The sequence below is a fragment of the Equus przewalskii genome, chromosome 15, assembly GCF_037783145.1.
Source record: "Equus przewalskii isolate Varuska chromosome 15, EquPr2, whole genome shotgun sequence".
NCBI classification, from domain to species: Eukaryota; Metazoa; Chordata; class Mammalia; order Perissodactyla; family Equidae; genus Equus; species Equus przewalskii.
The window spans coordinates 28,103,846-28,119,296 of record NC_091845.1 but is presented as its reverse complement, the minus strand read 5'-3'; the positions used below and the strand labels follow the sequence as shown (position 1 = coordinate 28,119,296).

The 15,451-nt window shown below is 41.3% G+C and overlaps 1 protein-coding gene across 30 annotated transcripts in view; it reads right to left on the bottom strand.

The window, feature by feature from the left end:
• The window catches only part of CADPS (calcium dependent secretion activator), a 437,791-nt gene that overhangs the window by 2,264 nt on the left and 420,076 nt on the right, over positions 1 to 15,451 (bottom strand). For all 30 annotated transcript variants that reach the window (XM_070576926.1, XM_070576929.1, XM_070576936.1 and 27 more), the window contains one exon: positions 2,215 to 2,319. In XM_070576926.1, coding sequence (XP_070433027.1) covers positions 2,215 to 2,319 — 105 coding nt within the window. The remainder of the gene's footprint in view (positions 1 to 2,214; positions 2,320 to 15,451) is intronic.

Below are 15,451 nucleotides of genomic sequence, written 5' to 3'. Positions count from 1 at the left end.
AATCACTCTTGAAGGTCATATGTTGTAATGACTGCAGAGTTAGCTAGTGAATGTAGTTCAGCTCAATGACGTCCAATAATATAAGATTATGGATAGGGTGACCACATATTCTCTTGGCCAGTTTATACCTGTTGTCCCAGCATGATTATCCAAAGCACCTTCTTCCCCTCTTAAAAGTAATTGGTTTTGACACTAAATTAAAAGGTCCTCCTAATTATGATCAAGCTGCAAGGCTTTCCTAGGTGGCTAGGTAGCTACCTGAGGGGGAAGGGTAGGAGGCTGAGTAAATGCTAGGCATAGTGTAGACCAGATATCCAGATGATTAACTTCATTTTTTTTTTGTACCTTTCAATCAGTTGTTCTGTTGCCACTTAGAATAACGTAATTGTTGCCAGAATGTGATGGGAAAAAGAAAGATAGAAAGCACTTGAGTATTTTCCCTTTTATTCAAATTCCAGAGTGGTGCATTCCCCAACTAGACTCTAAATGCCTAAGGGCATGGGCCAATATCTAGCCATGTTTAAATCCTTTATCTTGTAATATACAAGTAGGGGCTCAACTAATATTTATCCAATGTTGGATGAATGAATCAGTGCTTGCTGAATAATGAATTAATGGATGAATAAACAAAGCGGACATAGAGGGAGGAAAGAGAGCCAATTATCTCTGGAAGTTTCCCTCAGAGAAGGAGATTTCTGGGTAATGTACTTGGTAAAAAGGTGATGAATTCTGCTTCATCCCTCAGTGTTCTGGCACTAGGTAAGCTGGGCCTACCTTTGACAAAAGTAAAGGAGTTCCTTTGGCAGTGAGGTTTCTGTGTCCCTTCCCTGTGGTTCATGTCTGTAGTTTTTGGCAGAAGGCTAAGAATAAACCTCGTCTCTGACATATTTTTTCTTAATAAAATACTGCTAATTCCAATATTCTCAACAATGATCTGGAAACATCAGTAATGACAAGATATTTAAAAATATTAAAATTAATGTCTTCCTTTCATATCTACCCAGTAAGGGTCAAACAGAAAAATTCCCCCAAAGAGTATTTATACCCAGAAAATGGAATTCAAGTGATCAGGCAATGGCTAGTGAGCTAGCCTTAAGAAACTGAAATAAAAAATATGAAAATTAGACTGGGTCCATAGTCCGAGTGCATACATTTCTTTTTTAAGAGCTGCAATATACTGCTGTCTGTAACCTTCCTGGGAAGACTCTTTGTGAGATCAAATGCAGACGATAACAATTCTCTTTAATTACACTCAACGGAACAGTAATTGGGTTCAAGTCAGCGCTGGGGTAGAGGAGCACCTTCAATGAGATGGTGCTAATCCGAAAAAGCCTAAGAAATGGGGCGGAGCGGGTGGGTGGGGTGGGGGATGGCAGGGATGGGGGGCACTTTTGGCAGACTGTTAAGAAAGAGAAATTCAGCTACGTTTTATTGTTAAAATATCTTAAAAGAGACTTTGTACTTTGAATGAGATTTCTGCATACGAATGTTTTAAAACCCTCTATGCTGAAGCATCAAATGGAAACTGAAATGATCAAAAACGTATTTACCCCCTTCTGTGATCTTATTATTTCATGTAAACCACTGAGATTTCACACTGAAATAATTATCATTAGTCCAAGGCGCACACACAAAAACAGGGAAAAAAGCTACTTTCAGGGTATGTTATCTCACCTTTGTGATCCTGTACATTAGACTGTATGCACGCATTGTAAGAGAAACTACTTCAATTAACTAGGAGAACAATATTGATTTGCATCCTGATAATGATCACAGGACATATTTAGAAATAGCTGAAGGTAAATATTTCTATTAAATTAATTGTGGTAAAATTTTATTCAATTAAACCTTAAATGAAATTCGTAATTGATGTCATTAGCATAGTGGTACCAAAAGCCAGCTTTTGAAAGTCTAATGCAAAGGGCGTGATAGCCCCTGCAGTATTTTTGCACAGCAAATTCATGAAGTCTTTTTCCAGTCTGGATAAAATATCAAATTCCTTTTTATTAAATTTTCCTTTGACGTCTGAGCAATAAATTAACCATGCATCCCAAAGTGATTTCGTAGGTTTTTCTTGCATGAGATACTGTTTTAGAAATCATCTTGTTTTATATGTAACTAATATTCTTTGTGTTAAGGCAGTTCTGCAGCTTGCCAATGAAACGTATTTCAATAAGCTATTTGCAAAGAAGAATAATTATTTTTTTCTTTTACCTTTACCATCCTAATTAGTGTTTTCAACTGATAAATGTGAAGCTGTAAGTCCATTCGGTCCGTCAACCAGGTGCAGATCACGTTCATGGAGCTGTTGTACCATTGCTGAAAAAAGAGACAAAAGTTCTCCAGCCAACACATCATGGAGCATTTATAGAGCAGACAGGGAACAGGCCACATTTGAGCACCTGCTCTGTTCCAAGAGGAAACAAAATGGTTAAAGAGGATTGGAGAGCATAGAGATCATGAATGCTAATCAGCCCCAAATCACAAGGTACCAGGTCAGCCTAAAAGAGATCCGTTTGGACTTGGAATCTAAAACAGAACTCTTCCACTATAGACATCTCATATACAATCATTTCATTAAGATCATCTTCTGCTCTTCTGATTCTCCTTTTTGTTGGTTAATTGTACTCAGTTGAGATTCAACTCACTGTTTATTTTCCCAATACCATTGTGTCAGGTGCCCAGGAAGATGGCCACTTGCTACTTACCTTTTGAAAAATCCAGACCCCGTCTGCTAAGGACAATTCTGAGAATCAGGCTGAGTGCCTTAGAAATTTATGGGGACGTTTACCTTCATTTACCCTATTGGGGCGTTCAGATAAAGACAATGGAGGAAGGCTTCTCTTTAAGGGCCAAATTATACTCTGGGCAGCTTATATGCCCTTACATTGGCTGTGCAATCTGTTTTAATCTTAACACCAAAAAATTATGGAAGATGAGAGAAAAAAACCCATCTACAAATGAGCTCATTTCAAGCTGTTGAAATCATACTTCCCCGTAAGGGGGTTAAATTTTGCTTCTTGTCTGTGAAAAATGCTTGAAGCTGTGTCACTTTAGACTGCCACCCCTGTGGTGCAGGAAGTCTCTGGTGCGGTATAATTTTGCAGTACTGCTCATATATTCATAAATCTCGGAGACATATGAACAGTGTTATGAAGTGTCAGTATGAAAAAAAAAATCTAATCTTTTAAACTTCACCAGGTTTCATTACGCATTGCCGCTTATACTAAACAATTTACAAATAAAATGAAAAGGTGTGGATGGACCTATATATTTATTTATGGGGCATCTACATGAACTGTGCACGGAAAAGATGTAACAAAAAGAGTGGTTAGAGAATTGAGACCATGCATTCTCTCATGCTAACCAAGACACACACAACACATGCACACACGCACACGCACACACATTGCACACCAGTGGGGATTTGAAAAGCATAAATAAAAACATGTTTCTGATGGTAACTCCACCCTTTCTCACCTAAAGATCATCCAAAATCAGTTTATGCCTAACACTCACAGTTTTTCTGAAGCCTTGTTTCTGACTTAATTTCTTTAAAAAAAAAATTAATTTGGGTTTTTACTTGCAAGGTAGAAGTGCCAAGTTTCACCTTGCAAGAAACGACACAGTCTCAGCCACGGCGTTCAGAAGCCCTCTTTGCAATCTTTCATTTCTAGGCTCCCTCCTCATCAGAGCCAATTGTGGCTCTCCTTGGAGCCAGCCGCAAACAGAGACCACACTACCCCAATCAAGGCAGCATTGCAGCCTCACAGCCAACTTCTGCTCTTTTAAAGATCATGGAGGCAAAACTGTCAGTTTTAGGAACCTTCTGTCCCTCCCCAGGGAGCAGGCGTGGTGGGAGGTGGGGATTTTTTCCTGGAGATTTGCAGTTCACTCGTGGAGGGAGGGGGTTTGCCCGGGTCAAGCTGCTTCAGGCATGGACAGGTTTTCCCCTCGAGGAGTGAGAACATTTTACTGAAACTTTTGTGTGTGTGTGTGTAGTGGTGGTTGGGGGATGTTTTTGGCACCTCCTGCCTTCGGATTCTGGGGCTGTTGCTGTTACTGCATCTTCATTTGTTAAGAAGGGCTCCGGGGACAGGAACAGCATTGGGTCATTTGTGTTTCTGCAGCCCTACCTCCCTCTTGGCAACTGGGGGCTCTCTTGTGTTCACCCCAGGCCTCAAATTCCACATTTACTGGCTGGATCTGACACAAAATCTGGGGGCTCAAATAACCAATTTTGAATGTCATGAGCAAACGCCACTCCCTCCCCCACCTCCTGGGGTTGGAAGACGACCTTCGAGGAACCTGGGTGACCTCCTGGCCAAACCTATAAGCCCAGGGCCTCATGATGGGTGCATCTCAAGGACACAAAAGAGGAATGTGGCACGCTGGCTTCTAGGCAGAGGTGGCATTTTGCTTTGGCTGTGACAACAGGCAAACCGGCGCTGGCTTCTATCATTGCCAGCAAGCCTTGTGCAACATGCCTTTTTCTCTTTGCTGAGAGACGTGCCACCTTTCAGGGGAGAAAAAATAACAACCCTCCCCGCCTCCCCATTTTATATAAGTAATTCCCATCCTTGTAAATGGCTATTGGATAGTAAAAAATAAAAATAAAAAGGTAGAATGCTATCGCTAGTCTTTCCCTGCTGCTGAAAGGGTTAGGGAGGCAGGAAATGCATGGAGCAATGGCTCAGTGTGTCACACACACAGATTCCCACCCCAGGAGAGCAAGAAAGCCCTGGAACATCCATGCCTTTCCTCCTGGATCGCACATCTAGCAAAAGAAGTGTAAAAAATGTATGATGCCCCATTGGCTAAGCATTTAAAGAGGCAAAAGGGAGTAAGTCACTCCTTTCCAAACCTTATGCTCAGTCGATGAAATTGGAGGCACTGTTGGATACAGCACAGCGCTAACTTGGTTTTCCATAAAGGCGCTTAAAGGCATTTGGATGTTGGAGAAAGCAGGAGTCACTGCCTTCTAGAACTTTAAAATGTTGAGGGGAAAGGGACCTTTCGTATTACCCTTTGTAGAGGAGGAAACAAAGGTGCAGAGAGGTGAAGTGACTTGCCCAAGGTTGCACAGCTAGCGAGTCCAGAAGTGGCATGGCACTGAAATAGCTCATCATCTAATTACTCCTCCCTAAGAGGGTCTAGTAGTGTGCTGGTCATGAGAGCTGATCTGTGCATCTCTTCCCAATTCTACATTCAAGGATATCACACCGATGGGTAGAAACAGGCCATAGTGGGAGTTTTCACACCACGGAAATTGGCCATCACCACAAACCGGGCATTCTCCCTCCCAGAAAGCCAGTTGTTCAGCATTTCTCAGTGCGCTCCTAGCTGTCTGGGTGTTCCTGCTCTTCCTCATGCAGTGCGCAGTGCTTATCAATCAAGTTTGTTTCATTCGAGATCCGTGCTAATACAGCAGATTTGTTATGATTCGTCAAAAGAGGAAATTAATAAAACATTTTAAGTTCTCCCCATTTTGTTTTCTCTTTGGTTCTGATATGCCTTTTCCAGAGATATCCTAACACCTGGGCACTAAAATTTTGATAAAATGTACTCTAAAACCTTAGAAATAAAAATCGTGAGCTGATGACATGTACTAAATAGTTAAATATAATCATGACTCATTTGCTGCTTCCCCTTAATTCAGGTATATTAATTGGAAACTTCCCAAATAAGGTTACTTTAACCTTAAAAAAGTCCTGGAGAAAAAATCCCCAGTACCCTTTAAAGGAGGCCCTCTGGGGATAATCCTATAAGGGTTTTGGGGTTGGAACCCAAAGGATGCCCATCACAGCTATGGCCTGCAGGATAATAGGGCTCTTGGAAAGCTGGGAACTTCTCCAGTAGCTGCAACCAGATCTGAAGGCTCTATTTAAGAGGAGCTGGGAGACTGATCTCAAACTTCGCCGTTTAATTCTTCTTTCTTTCTTTCTACAATGGAGTCATTAAGAGCATAGGCCTTACCTGTGCTTTTCCTGGGTTTGTGATCTTGGGCAAGTTACTTACATTCTCAGAGACTCAGTTTCCTGATCAGACATGGGGATTAATCAGCCTTTTATAGGCTTTTTGATGACTAAATGAGTTAATACTAGTAAAGCTCTCATCACAGTACTTGGCACATGATAAGGCCTCAATAAATGTTAGCCACCACTGCCACCATCATCATCATCACCCATCACCATCAACTCTCCCCTCTTTACTCTCTCTCTCAACCTAAGAAATACCACGAAACAAGGGAGAAAGCAGAGCAAGGGACCCGGGAAAGCCATGTGGCAGTGGAGGGAATTATTCCTCTCGGAGTGTCTCTGGAATGGTATGCCTCAGTCTTACAGGACACGTGACTAGCTCTTAGCAGTGCAATTTGGTTGTAAATTTGCTTTTTCGTAGATCACCACCCAAAGTTATAAAACCATCCTGGGTGCATAAAGCACATTTTAAACTGTATTGACCTAGATTTAAATGTCGGATTAAAAGGATTCAGACAAATAACGGGTGATTTCTCAAACCCTGTGTGTATAAGTTACAGCTTCAGCTTGGGTTGGCCACTTACTAGCTGGATAACCTCAAGCAAGCTACTGAACTCTCTGACTCTCAGTCTCCTCTTAGGGTTAATACCAGTACCTACTTCGTAGGATTACTGTGAATGTTAAGTGAGATAATTATATAAAGTGCTGAACAGAGTGAATGTCGCATAGCAAGCACTCAATAAAATTTAGCTACTATTGTTATTATTACTCCCAGAAACATAGCAGATACACTTTCAATATGCAACACAAAGGAATTTTCTTGACTCATTTCTAGGAGAAGCTTCGGTAATTAATATGCCGATATACTCAGGTCACACATTCTGCCCTGCAAAGACACTGACTTTATGTAGAGACATCCTTATACATTACACGTCTCCTCTGTAATATCAAGGTTCACTAATCCTAATCACTCCAGGATTAGCTGGAGGCAATGGGGCAGGATCTTGCAAGTGCAGGATTGGAGACTGTCTTTAATATTTTGATCATGTATTTTTTTGCATTAATTCTGATTTTTTAAAACATTGTATTAAAATATTATCTACTTTGATTACTATATTTTTTGGAACTGAGAAGTTTCAAAATTTTGCAACTGAGAAGTGACTCATTCACCTCTCCCTAGTCCCTACCCTTGGGTGGACTGTTCCCCCGGAAACTATATCTCCTGGAAGGTTGCAGGACGTAGAGATAAGATAAATAATCCCCACTTCACTGGACAGTATAGAGTTCACAGAAAATGGACTTTCACTTCGATCTGGATAATCCCTAATCAGCAAGATTGAGCTTTCCTACAGTAATCAGGTCATCTCCACCTAGATGAATCTCAATTCCAGGCCCACCCCTGCATCTTGATGTTAATTTGAGGTCCTAAAGAGACCTTAGTGTTAATGATTCATCTGTTTTCAGAGCCAGCCACACATCACACATGCGCGGCAATGGAAAGAGGGAATAGGGGCTGAAAGGAGACGGAACTTTCACTGTGTTTCCACCTTCACTGATCAGAAGGGTAACCTATCCACTTAACTTATGCAGCCCTTCATCAGACCAGAACATTCTATAAGACTTTACAGTCTACTGTTTTAAACAAATACTATTTCGTCCAGGATTCCTGACGTATACACACACACACATACACAATTATTAAAAATAGTTACCTACTCATTGAACGCCGAGCCCTTACAATGTGCAGCCACTATGCATAGCATTCTACAGGCATTATATAATTTAATCATTGAGTTGAACTCTTAAGAGGTTGACGCTATTAACAGCCCAATTTTATACATGAGAGAAAGGGGCAAAGTTAAGTTAAATAAGTAGCCAGTGGTCACACAACTAGTAAGTGGTGGGACAGCTTTCATGTTTGTTATTTACCACTAAATCTGTATGAGTTGTGGCATTCACCTCAATAATTTAAAAAAGTAATGGATTGTTTATATAGAAACAGCTTTAATTCTAGGTGTTTCCTAAGCAAAGTCATTCAGCTCTGAACTTCTCAAAGGAGAAGTGCGTGGGTAGGATAATGCTGTGGAACCTATCTCAGAGCCTGAGCTCAGCTTAGTGTTGATAAAATTTCTACTTTTTATGAGCTTAGCCAGTTGCTAAGCAGAGTATGGGGAGTCAGGAGTATTCCCATGGAAAACCACTCAACAGCCTCAAAGAATTGATGGAGGAGAGTCAACTATTACTCACTCTTAAGGGAAATGATTAGAAAAAGTTGGATGGGGATGAGGGATGCCATTTCTTAGATAGAATCAATGTTTTTTTCTTCTCCCCTGTAGCTCTACCTGACCTCTTCTTCTTGTCTTTGGGGTTGGTAACTCAGCAATTGATACTAGGAGAAAGTTCTCACTGTGGGCGGTTTGAGTTATCAAGGCGAAATAGAACTAGAAAAGTTGCCTTTATCACAATAGATTGAATTTCCCTAACAGAGTTTTGGAGATAAAAAAGTTACAATATTGATCCAAATTTCAGTTCTTAAAAATTATACATCATAAGCTTTAAAATTTTCAGTGAATAAGGAGAGTAAAAGAATAGAGCCTTGGGTAAATTTGATTTCATGTGAAACTAAAGAAGATGTCATCAGGAAGTACTATAAGAGAAACAATTTTAGGCAGGGTCATAAATCCGATGAAAATAGCCTAGTACGAAACTCACTTCTTCCTGTGTTGCTTTTTTCTTTAAAGAAAAATTTTATTGAAGTGTAACATGCATACCATAGCATATCACTTTTAGCAAAACAGATGCACATACACACACACTCCCAATGAGACATGTTGCCCCATGCATTGTTACCAAGGGTAATATTTAGCCCAGTATGGTAAAAATGAGCTCTTTTAGAAATTATGGCGTTTGGCTTAAGGACCAATAACCACACCATGCACAAACACACATCTTCACACACCTTCTTTGATTAAAAACTTGTGACTTAGTCCAATATATCCTAAAGCATGGATGATAGTTGAAATGCACAAGGATCTGAGTTCTATGGTTAGTTCATTTTTAAATATGTATTTCCTTTGAAATTGGGATGTTCAAGCCATATATGCCAGGCAGGCAAAGCACTAAAGGCCTGGGAAGTTCATGGCTAAATTCTAAACAGTTGAGTCTTTATCATCATCTATAGTCTCACTTCACATTTGAGGAAACTGAAACTCAGAGAAGTACACTGGTCCAGCAACTAGCATGAGATGGAGCCTGTACTCCAGAGGCTGAGAGGCAGTGAAACCTAGTGGTTAAAAGAATGGACTTGAACCAGACTTCTCCTGTGTTTGAACCTTGATAAATCCCTTAACCTCTCTGGGCCTCAGTTTTCTTATCTGCTAAATGGGGATAATAATAAAAACTACTTAGGGTCATTATGGAGATTAAATGGAGGGCTTACAACAGCGCCAGGCACATACTAACTGTTAGCTGTTATTATCTTAGCCACACTGTCCTACCCAGCTTCACAAATAAGAAACCACATCTCTCTAAGTGCGAGCTATTCAGGGTTGAGCAAAGCTTTCTGAGCAGCTTCTATTCTTCTAAAAGTGTCTGAGCAAACAGGTAATTTCTAACCTTGTGGTAACCGACCTGTATTTCTGGACTGAAGAAACACAGGGAATGTTGGCGGATTTTTATCTTTTCTTTGGAAAGTACCCTTTCTCCAACTCAACACAGCCGTACATCAGAGAAAGTGCCTCAGCACCTTGCCTAGAGGGTCTGGTGAAGAAAGGACATTGTGTTTGTTGGCAAGGAGTCAAAGTGGAAGATAATATTTTGACCACACCCATGTAACTAAGTTCTTCACCTTGCTTTTTGTGACAAAAGTGGGTTATTATTAGTTAGGAAAAGAAACCCTATAGCCTATTTAAATTGCTGCATTGAAATACTGTAAGGAAACCTTTTACATTTGAAACTTTAAATGCATATTTCCTCTTTACAATTTGGGTAATTTAAGAGCATGTGAAAAGCATCATCCAAGGTTTCTTTATACTTCTACCAAAGTATCTGTAGCTTCGCCAACCTGAGCTACAATTCCACAGTCCTTTGGGTCTCTCACGTCCAAGGATCACCAGTTGTTGAGCTGGCGATCCTTGGAGCTGGTTGTATTCAGTGTTCTAATCCAGATTCAGAGAGGGTTTGACAAAGAAACTGGCACGTTCAAGCCATCGACGCCAAGTGGGCAAAGCACTAAAAAACTGCACGGAAGTGTCAGGATTTGTCAAAGCTCCCCGAGGGCTGAATAAACACTTTCTAAAAGGGCATATCATCTGAGTGGTTTAAAAAATGGGTACATAGTTGAAAGATGGATCTTTTGCCTTACTTGGGTGTTACTGTAATTCAGGAGTTGATTCACCAAAACAACCGCTCCTAGAAATGGGTATTTCCCAGACACAGCTTCAGGACGCTCAGCTAAAAGCACAAAGACGCCAAAATAACCACACACCGAAATCACAGGATATAAATCATCAGGATGACCTTCCAGTTTGTCCCAAGTATCATTTTAGTTGAGGGTGAGTTTTTTTTTTTTGAACATCTGTAATTCTTTGGATACCTAAAAACTCATGTCATTGAAGTCTTTGCAAAGCTGTCTTAGTGCTGTAGCTCTTCAAGGTTCTAAACTCTGGGGCATCCCCCTGAGAGTCTGATGCAATCCAGGCTGATGGAGAAGTCAGAGGCATCTTGCTGAAACCATGGTTCCAGAGACTATAGTTACCTACAGCCTGGTGCCGAGAGCATTCAGCTACTCTTTTGCCTTTAGTGTCCTCTCATAAGGAAGAGAGAGTGTGAACGAAATAATAATTTTTTTAAATAGTTCAAATTGTTGCTGCTTAAAAGTTTTGCTTCTTCTATTGGAATGTGTACAGAATTTAGCATTGAGAAGCAATATTATTTAAACCTCTTTAGAAAGGGCTTAAATAACACATTAATATTCATTTATTAGACTAAGGAGTTATCTATTCAAGACCAAATTTCAACTCTCTAAACCTGAAATGTGGAGAAATACCCAGCAGCGAGTGTCTGCAGTGTTGACATTTCAAATGAATGATCAAAATGATGACTCCACCCCCGGACTCCTGACCTAACGCTTTGCAGCCTTCTAAGTCAAGTCAGCCCCAGCTCTGTTAGTTGCCTGGGGGAAAATACAAGGGAAGTAGGAGTCCTGAAGGATCCTTTCTGAAAACAAATCAAGCAGGAGGGTTTAATTCAAGGCTTAGCTTCCACAGGCTATACAGGGATCTCTCTCTAGAAGACAAACTCTTTGCTTTTTTTAACGGTTTGATTAACTTGTTGGCAATCTCAGTAAGATATCCAAACTATCAAAGCCAGAATGGAAATGAGTTTGTTGCTTCTGAATCAAGCAGACTATGTGAAACACAACAAGTCACCAATCCCCTCACGTCCTGCCCACCCCCATGTCTCAATATGGCAGCGAGATGTGATGGTCTCTGAAAGGCTTTCTTTCCTAATACTTATAAGATATGGCTGAAAATAGCTTACCATCTCTGAATGAGAAAACTAAGTCAAGATCAACTCATCGATATTTACCTAAAGACAGGAAGGCATATGATGGGAAAGCAGAGGCACGAATGTGAATTTTCAGTTGTGAATGCTATCTCAACTCAAATGCAAATACTCCTCTTCCACCATTTCCACAACCTGAGTAAGTGCTCCTACAAAAAGATGGAGATCTAGCAATTCCACTTTTGAGTATAGATGCAAAAAAATTGAAAGCAGGATCTCAAGGAGATATTTGCACACCCACATTCATAGCAGCATTATTCGCAATGACCAAAAGGTGGAGGCAACCCAAGTGTCTATTGACAGATGAATGGATAAACAAAATGTGATACATACATGCAATGGAATATTAGCTAGCCTTAAAAAGGAAGGAGATCCTGTCACATGCTACAACATGGAGGAACCTTGAGGATGTTATGCTAAGTAAAATAAGCCAGTAAAAAAAGACAAATACTCTATGATTTTACTTATATGAGGTATCTAGAATAGTCAAATTCATAGAAATAGAAAATAGAAAGGTGGGTGCCAGGGGCTGGGGAGGAGGAAATGGGGAGTTATTGATTAACGGGGCTAGCATTTCAGTTTTGCAAGATGGAAAGAGTTCTGGAGATGGATGCACAACAGTGTGAATGTACTTAACACTAACAAACTGTACACTTTGAAGTGGGTAACATGGTAAATTTTTTTTCACCACAATTAAAACCAAAAGAAGGGAAATGAAAAATCACTTCTCCTAATGAAAAGGAAACTTTGCTTAAGAAAGCTCAGATACGTAGCAATGTACATATTCTAATCTGGAACACCAAACCGTGTTTCACAAAAAGCCAAAAAATTCTTTGTAAGATGAACATGGGCATTTCATTTAATACCAGGACTGAGACAATTTCTCAAGGCCGAGTTTCGAGACTGTGAAGAACAAAGAACAAATCTGGTAGCATTTGCTCAGTCATTTATTTGGTTTATTTAAAACATGCCACGGGGCCAACATTTCTAAATCTGTGAAATAGAATTAAATGAAGCCCAGAGATGAGAACTGAGAATCCTCATAGAGGATTGGGTCCAAACAACAAAAAAAAGGATGCATTTTTCACACTGCATGACACGTCACCCCATATGTTTTCACACAGACCTCCCTGGCCCCTCACCGACACCCTGAGCCCTGATTTTCCAACCCCAGATTTGATCAAGCTGCTCTCAGCCCTGAGACCCGGGTCCCTCTGCCCAAAAGGGCAGCAGCTCCCGCATCCAGAATCGCTCCCACCACAACAGACTTATTAAGGTTTGGAATGTGTGTTCAGGAAGCCCTTATTTTAGGAAACAATTAAGTGGAATTAGGCTAATAATGCAAAGCAGGCAAAGCTTTTGCCCTTTGCTGAGAAATAACTCCTAGTGGAACAGTTATACTAATAAAAATCATGTATTTCTTAAGTGCCTCAAAATGATCTTTGCACCAAGCTTGGCAATTAACACTGCCCCACTGAGGAGCATTTATCCCCCAGGCTAAGGAGGATTAATCTCTATGTGCTCAACCAATGTCTTCCTTTGGTGAAAATACAGTTATGAGGCTTTGGGCTGGGAACAGAAATTTCTGTAAGCAGAAATTTCACAGGAGGCTTAATTCCCTTCTCATCTTAGAGGGTGGGAAGGTGGACAGGAAAGACTGGACGCCCCCTGCCAGGCCCAAATGGAGGCCCATGCCTAGGATCTCCTTGGAACTACCTGTTCTTGACCTTGAGGGAGGATGGAAGGCCTTTCTTCAGATGGCCATGGGCCTTATCTACAGAGGGGATTTTCCCCACCACCCCCAAGCCCACTCTCCTCCTTAGAGTAGCCATTAATGGGCCTTCTTCTGTGCCCGAAGCAATAGATTTCCCACCTCCTAGCCTGGCCAGGAAGTGACCGCTGGGCAAAAGGGGGACACAAACCCTCCCGTCAGACGCTTTGTCTCCTTGACAACACCCCAGCTGGTGGCCCGAGGAACAGACTTAATTTCTTTTCTTTCTCTCCCCACCTTCCCCGCCTCATATTTCTTTCCCTCTTTCTCTAGACGCAAACGTACGACATCCAACATAAAGTTGCCGAAATAGCAATCTTGTCTCTGAATATATAAATTGCAAAAATTGATATGAATAAATCTGCAAGTAGCACACTGATTGTGGCACATTTTATCAAAAAACGGCGCTCAGTTGCTCAGTGGCTGGGGTGGGGGGTGGTGTCATTACACATACAGAAAAACATCTGCAAACTCCCAGTTTCTTTACTTAGAACTGAATGGAGGCATGACCTCCTGTTCCTTGCCATGAACCCTGAGTTCACACTCATATTTTACATGTTACAGGAAGCCACAGCTCGCCCCAGGGGTGCTGCAAACAGACACGCAGAAGCCAGATGTAGCCCCCCCTACTCCTTAATGCACCTGAAGAAGCCGGCAACTCGACATTCAAAAGCTGACATGCTCGTAGCTTAAGGTCACTTCAGATTTTGTAAAGAGGAGGACAAAACCAGGAATGCTTCTAGGGCCGGGCTGTCAGCGGGGAGGCGGAGGGATTACAAGAAACCTGTGACTCTGCCTCTTTCTGCCTTTGCTGGTAGTTTTTTTGTGTGTGAACAAGTGCCATACAACAGATTGAGCCTCGTATAAAGGCCTGAGACTGTGCAAGGGCTCCCCGCTGGGCCTCAGCTGTGCTTGCAATTAGCAATAGGCACGGAGTGATTATTGTTGGGGTAGCGGATGGCAATGCGAAGTGACAAGTTTTATGGGGGAAGTTGGGAGTGGGGATGCTCTGCAAGTTTCTCTTTCTTTCTTTTTTTTTCTTCTTCTGCAAAATCCCTTCCTTGGGAGGCTGCGACCTCCCGTTTCGGTGAAAGCTACTTTTCTTCTGTCGTCATTCAAAAGAGTCTTAACAAAATTGTTGAAAGAAGATTTTTCTCCATGCTTCAGAATGCGGGTTTTCTAGGTCAGAGCTTCCTTGCTGCCCTATTTAATGTCAGAAATACCCATTTGCCTCAAATTAGCAGAGATCTTGGAGTTGAGGGCAGGAGATTAAGCATACAAAATTACTCAGCAGGTGACAGTGGGGTGGATTTGGGGGTTGAGAAGTCTTTAAAACTGACTACAAGACATTATATACTTCTGACAAAAGAACATAGTAATCCTACCTGCTTGCTTTAACCACTGTTGTTTGCCTATTATTATGTGCTTTAATGCTCATGAGAGCAAAACTATTGCTGATACTACTCAATTACCATAGTAACTCACACCAGTGACCTCTTATCGCAGGGCTCCCAGCCCAGCTGAACCAATCCAGGGAGTTCATGTCTTTTTATTTACTGAAACGGTGACATATACTTGGACTGGAAAGCTCCCGATTGAGGCTACTCCTCTCTTTGTCCAGGATAAGAACTTGTTTTGAAATTTTGAGTGAGGGCCTTTCCCCTTTTGTATCCAAGGTGGTTCTGAAGTTTATGGATTTGGGGCTGTGGGCTGCCTTCAAAAACATGATGAAGACACAGAACAATGCCCAATAAAAAAGAAAAGAACATGTGTGCATCAAAGGCCAGCAGCCTCCCAGCTGCGGGGAAAGGCGTGTTCCCCACTTGGGCCTCCAGCTACGGTCTCCAAAGTTTGGGAGGAGGAAACTTGGAGGCTCTTCATGAGGAACGGTCACTATTTTATCCTCCCATGGGGGCTAAATGCAGACAGGACAAAATGACTACCTAGAGGAATTTAATTGCAAATTTTTATAAAAGTAACACTAGCATAAACTTTTCTAGCTTTGCATTTTTCGCTGGCTTCGAATGTGTATGTGAATACATATACACATACAGTCTATACTGAGTACTGTTGGCGACTCTCGTTCATAGGGTTATATTAACATATTAAACGCTCTGAGAAGTTCTGTCATAAAGAA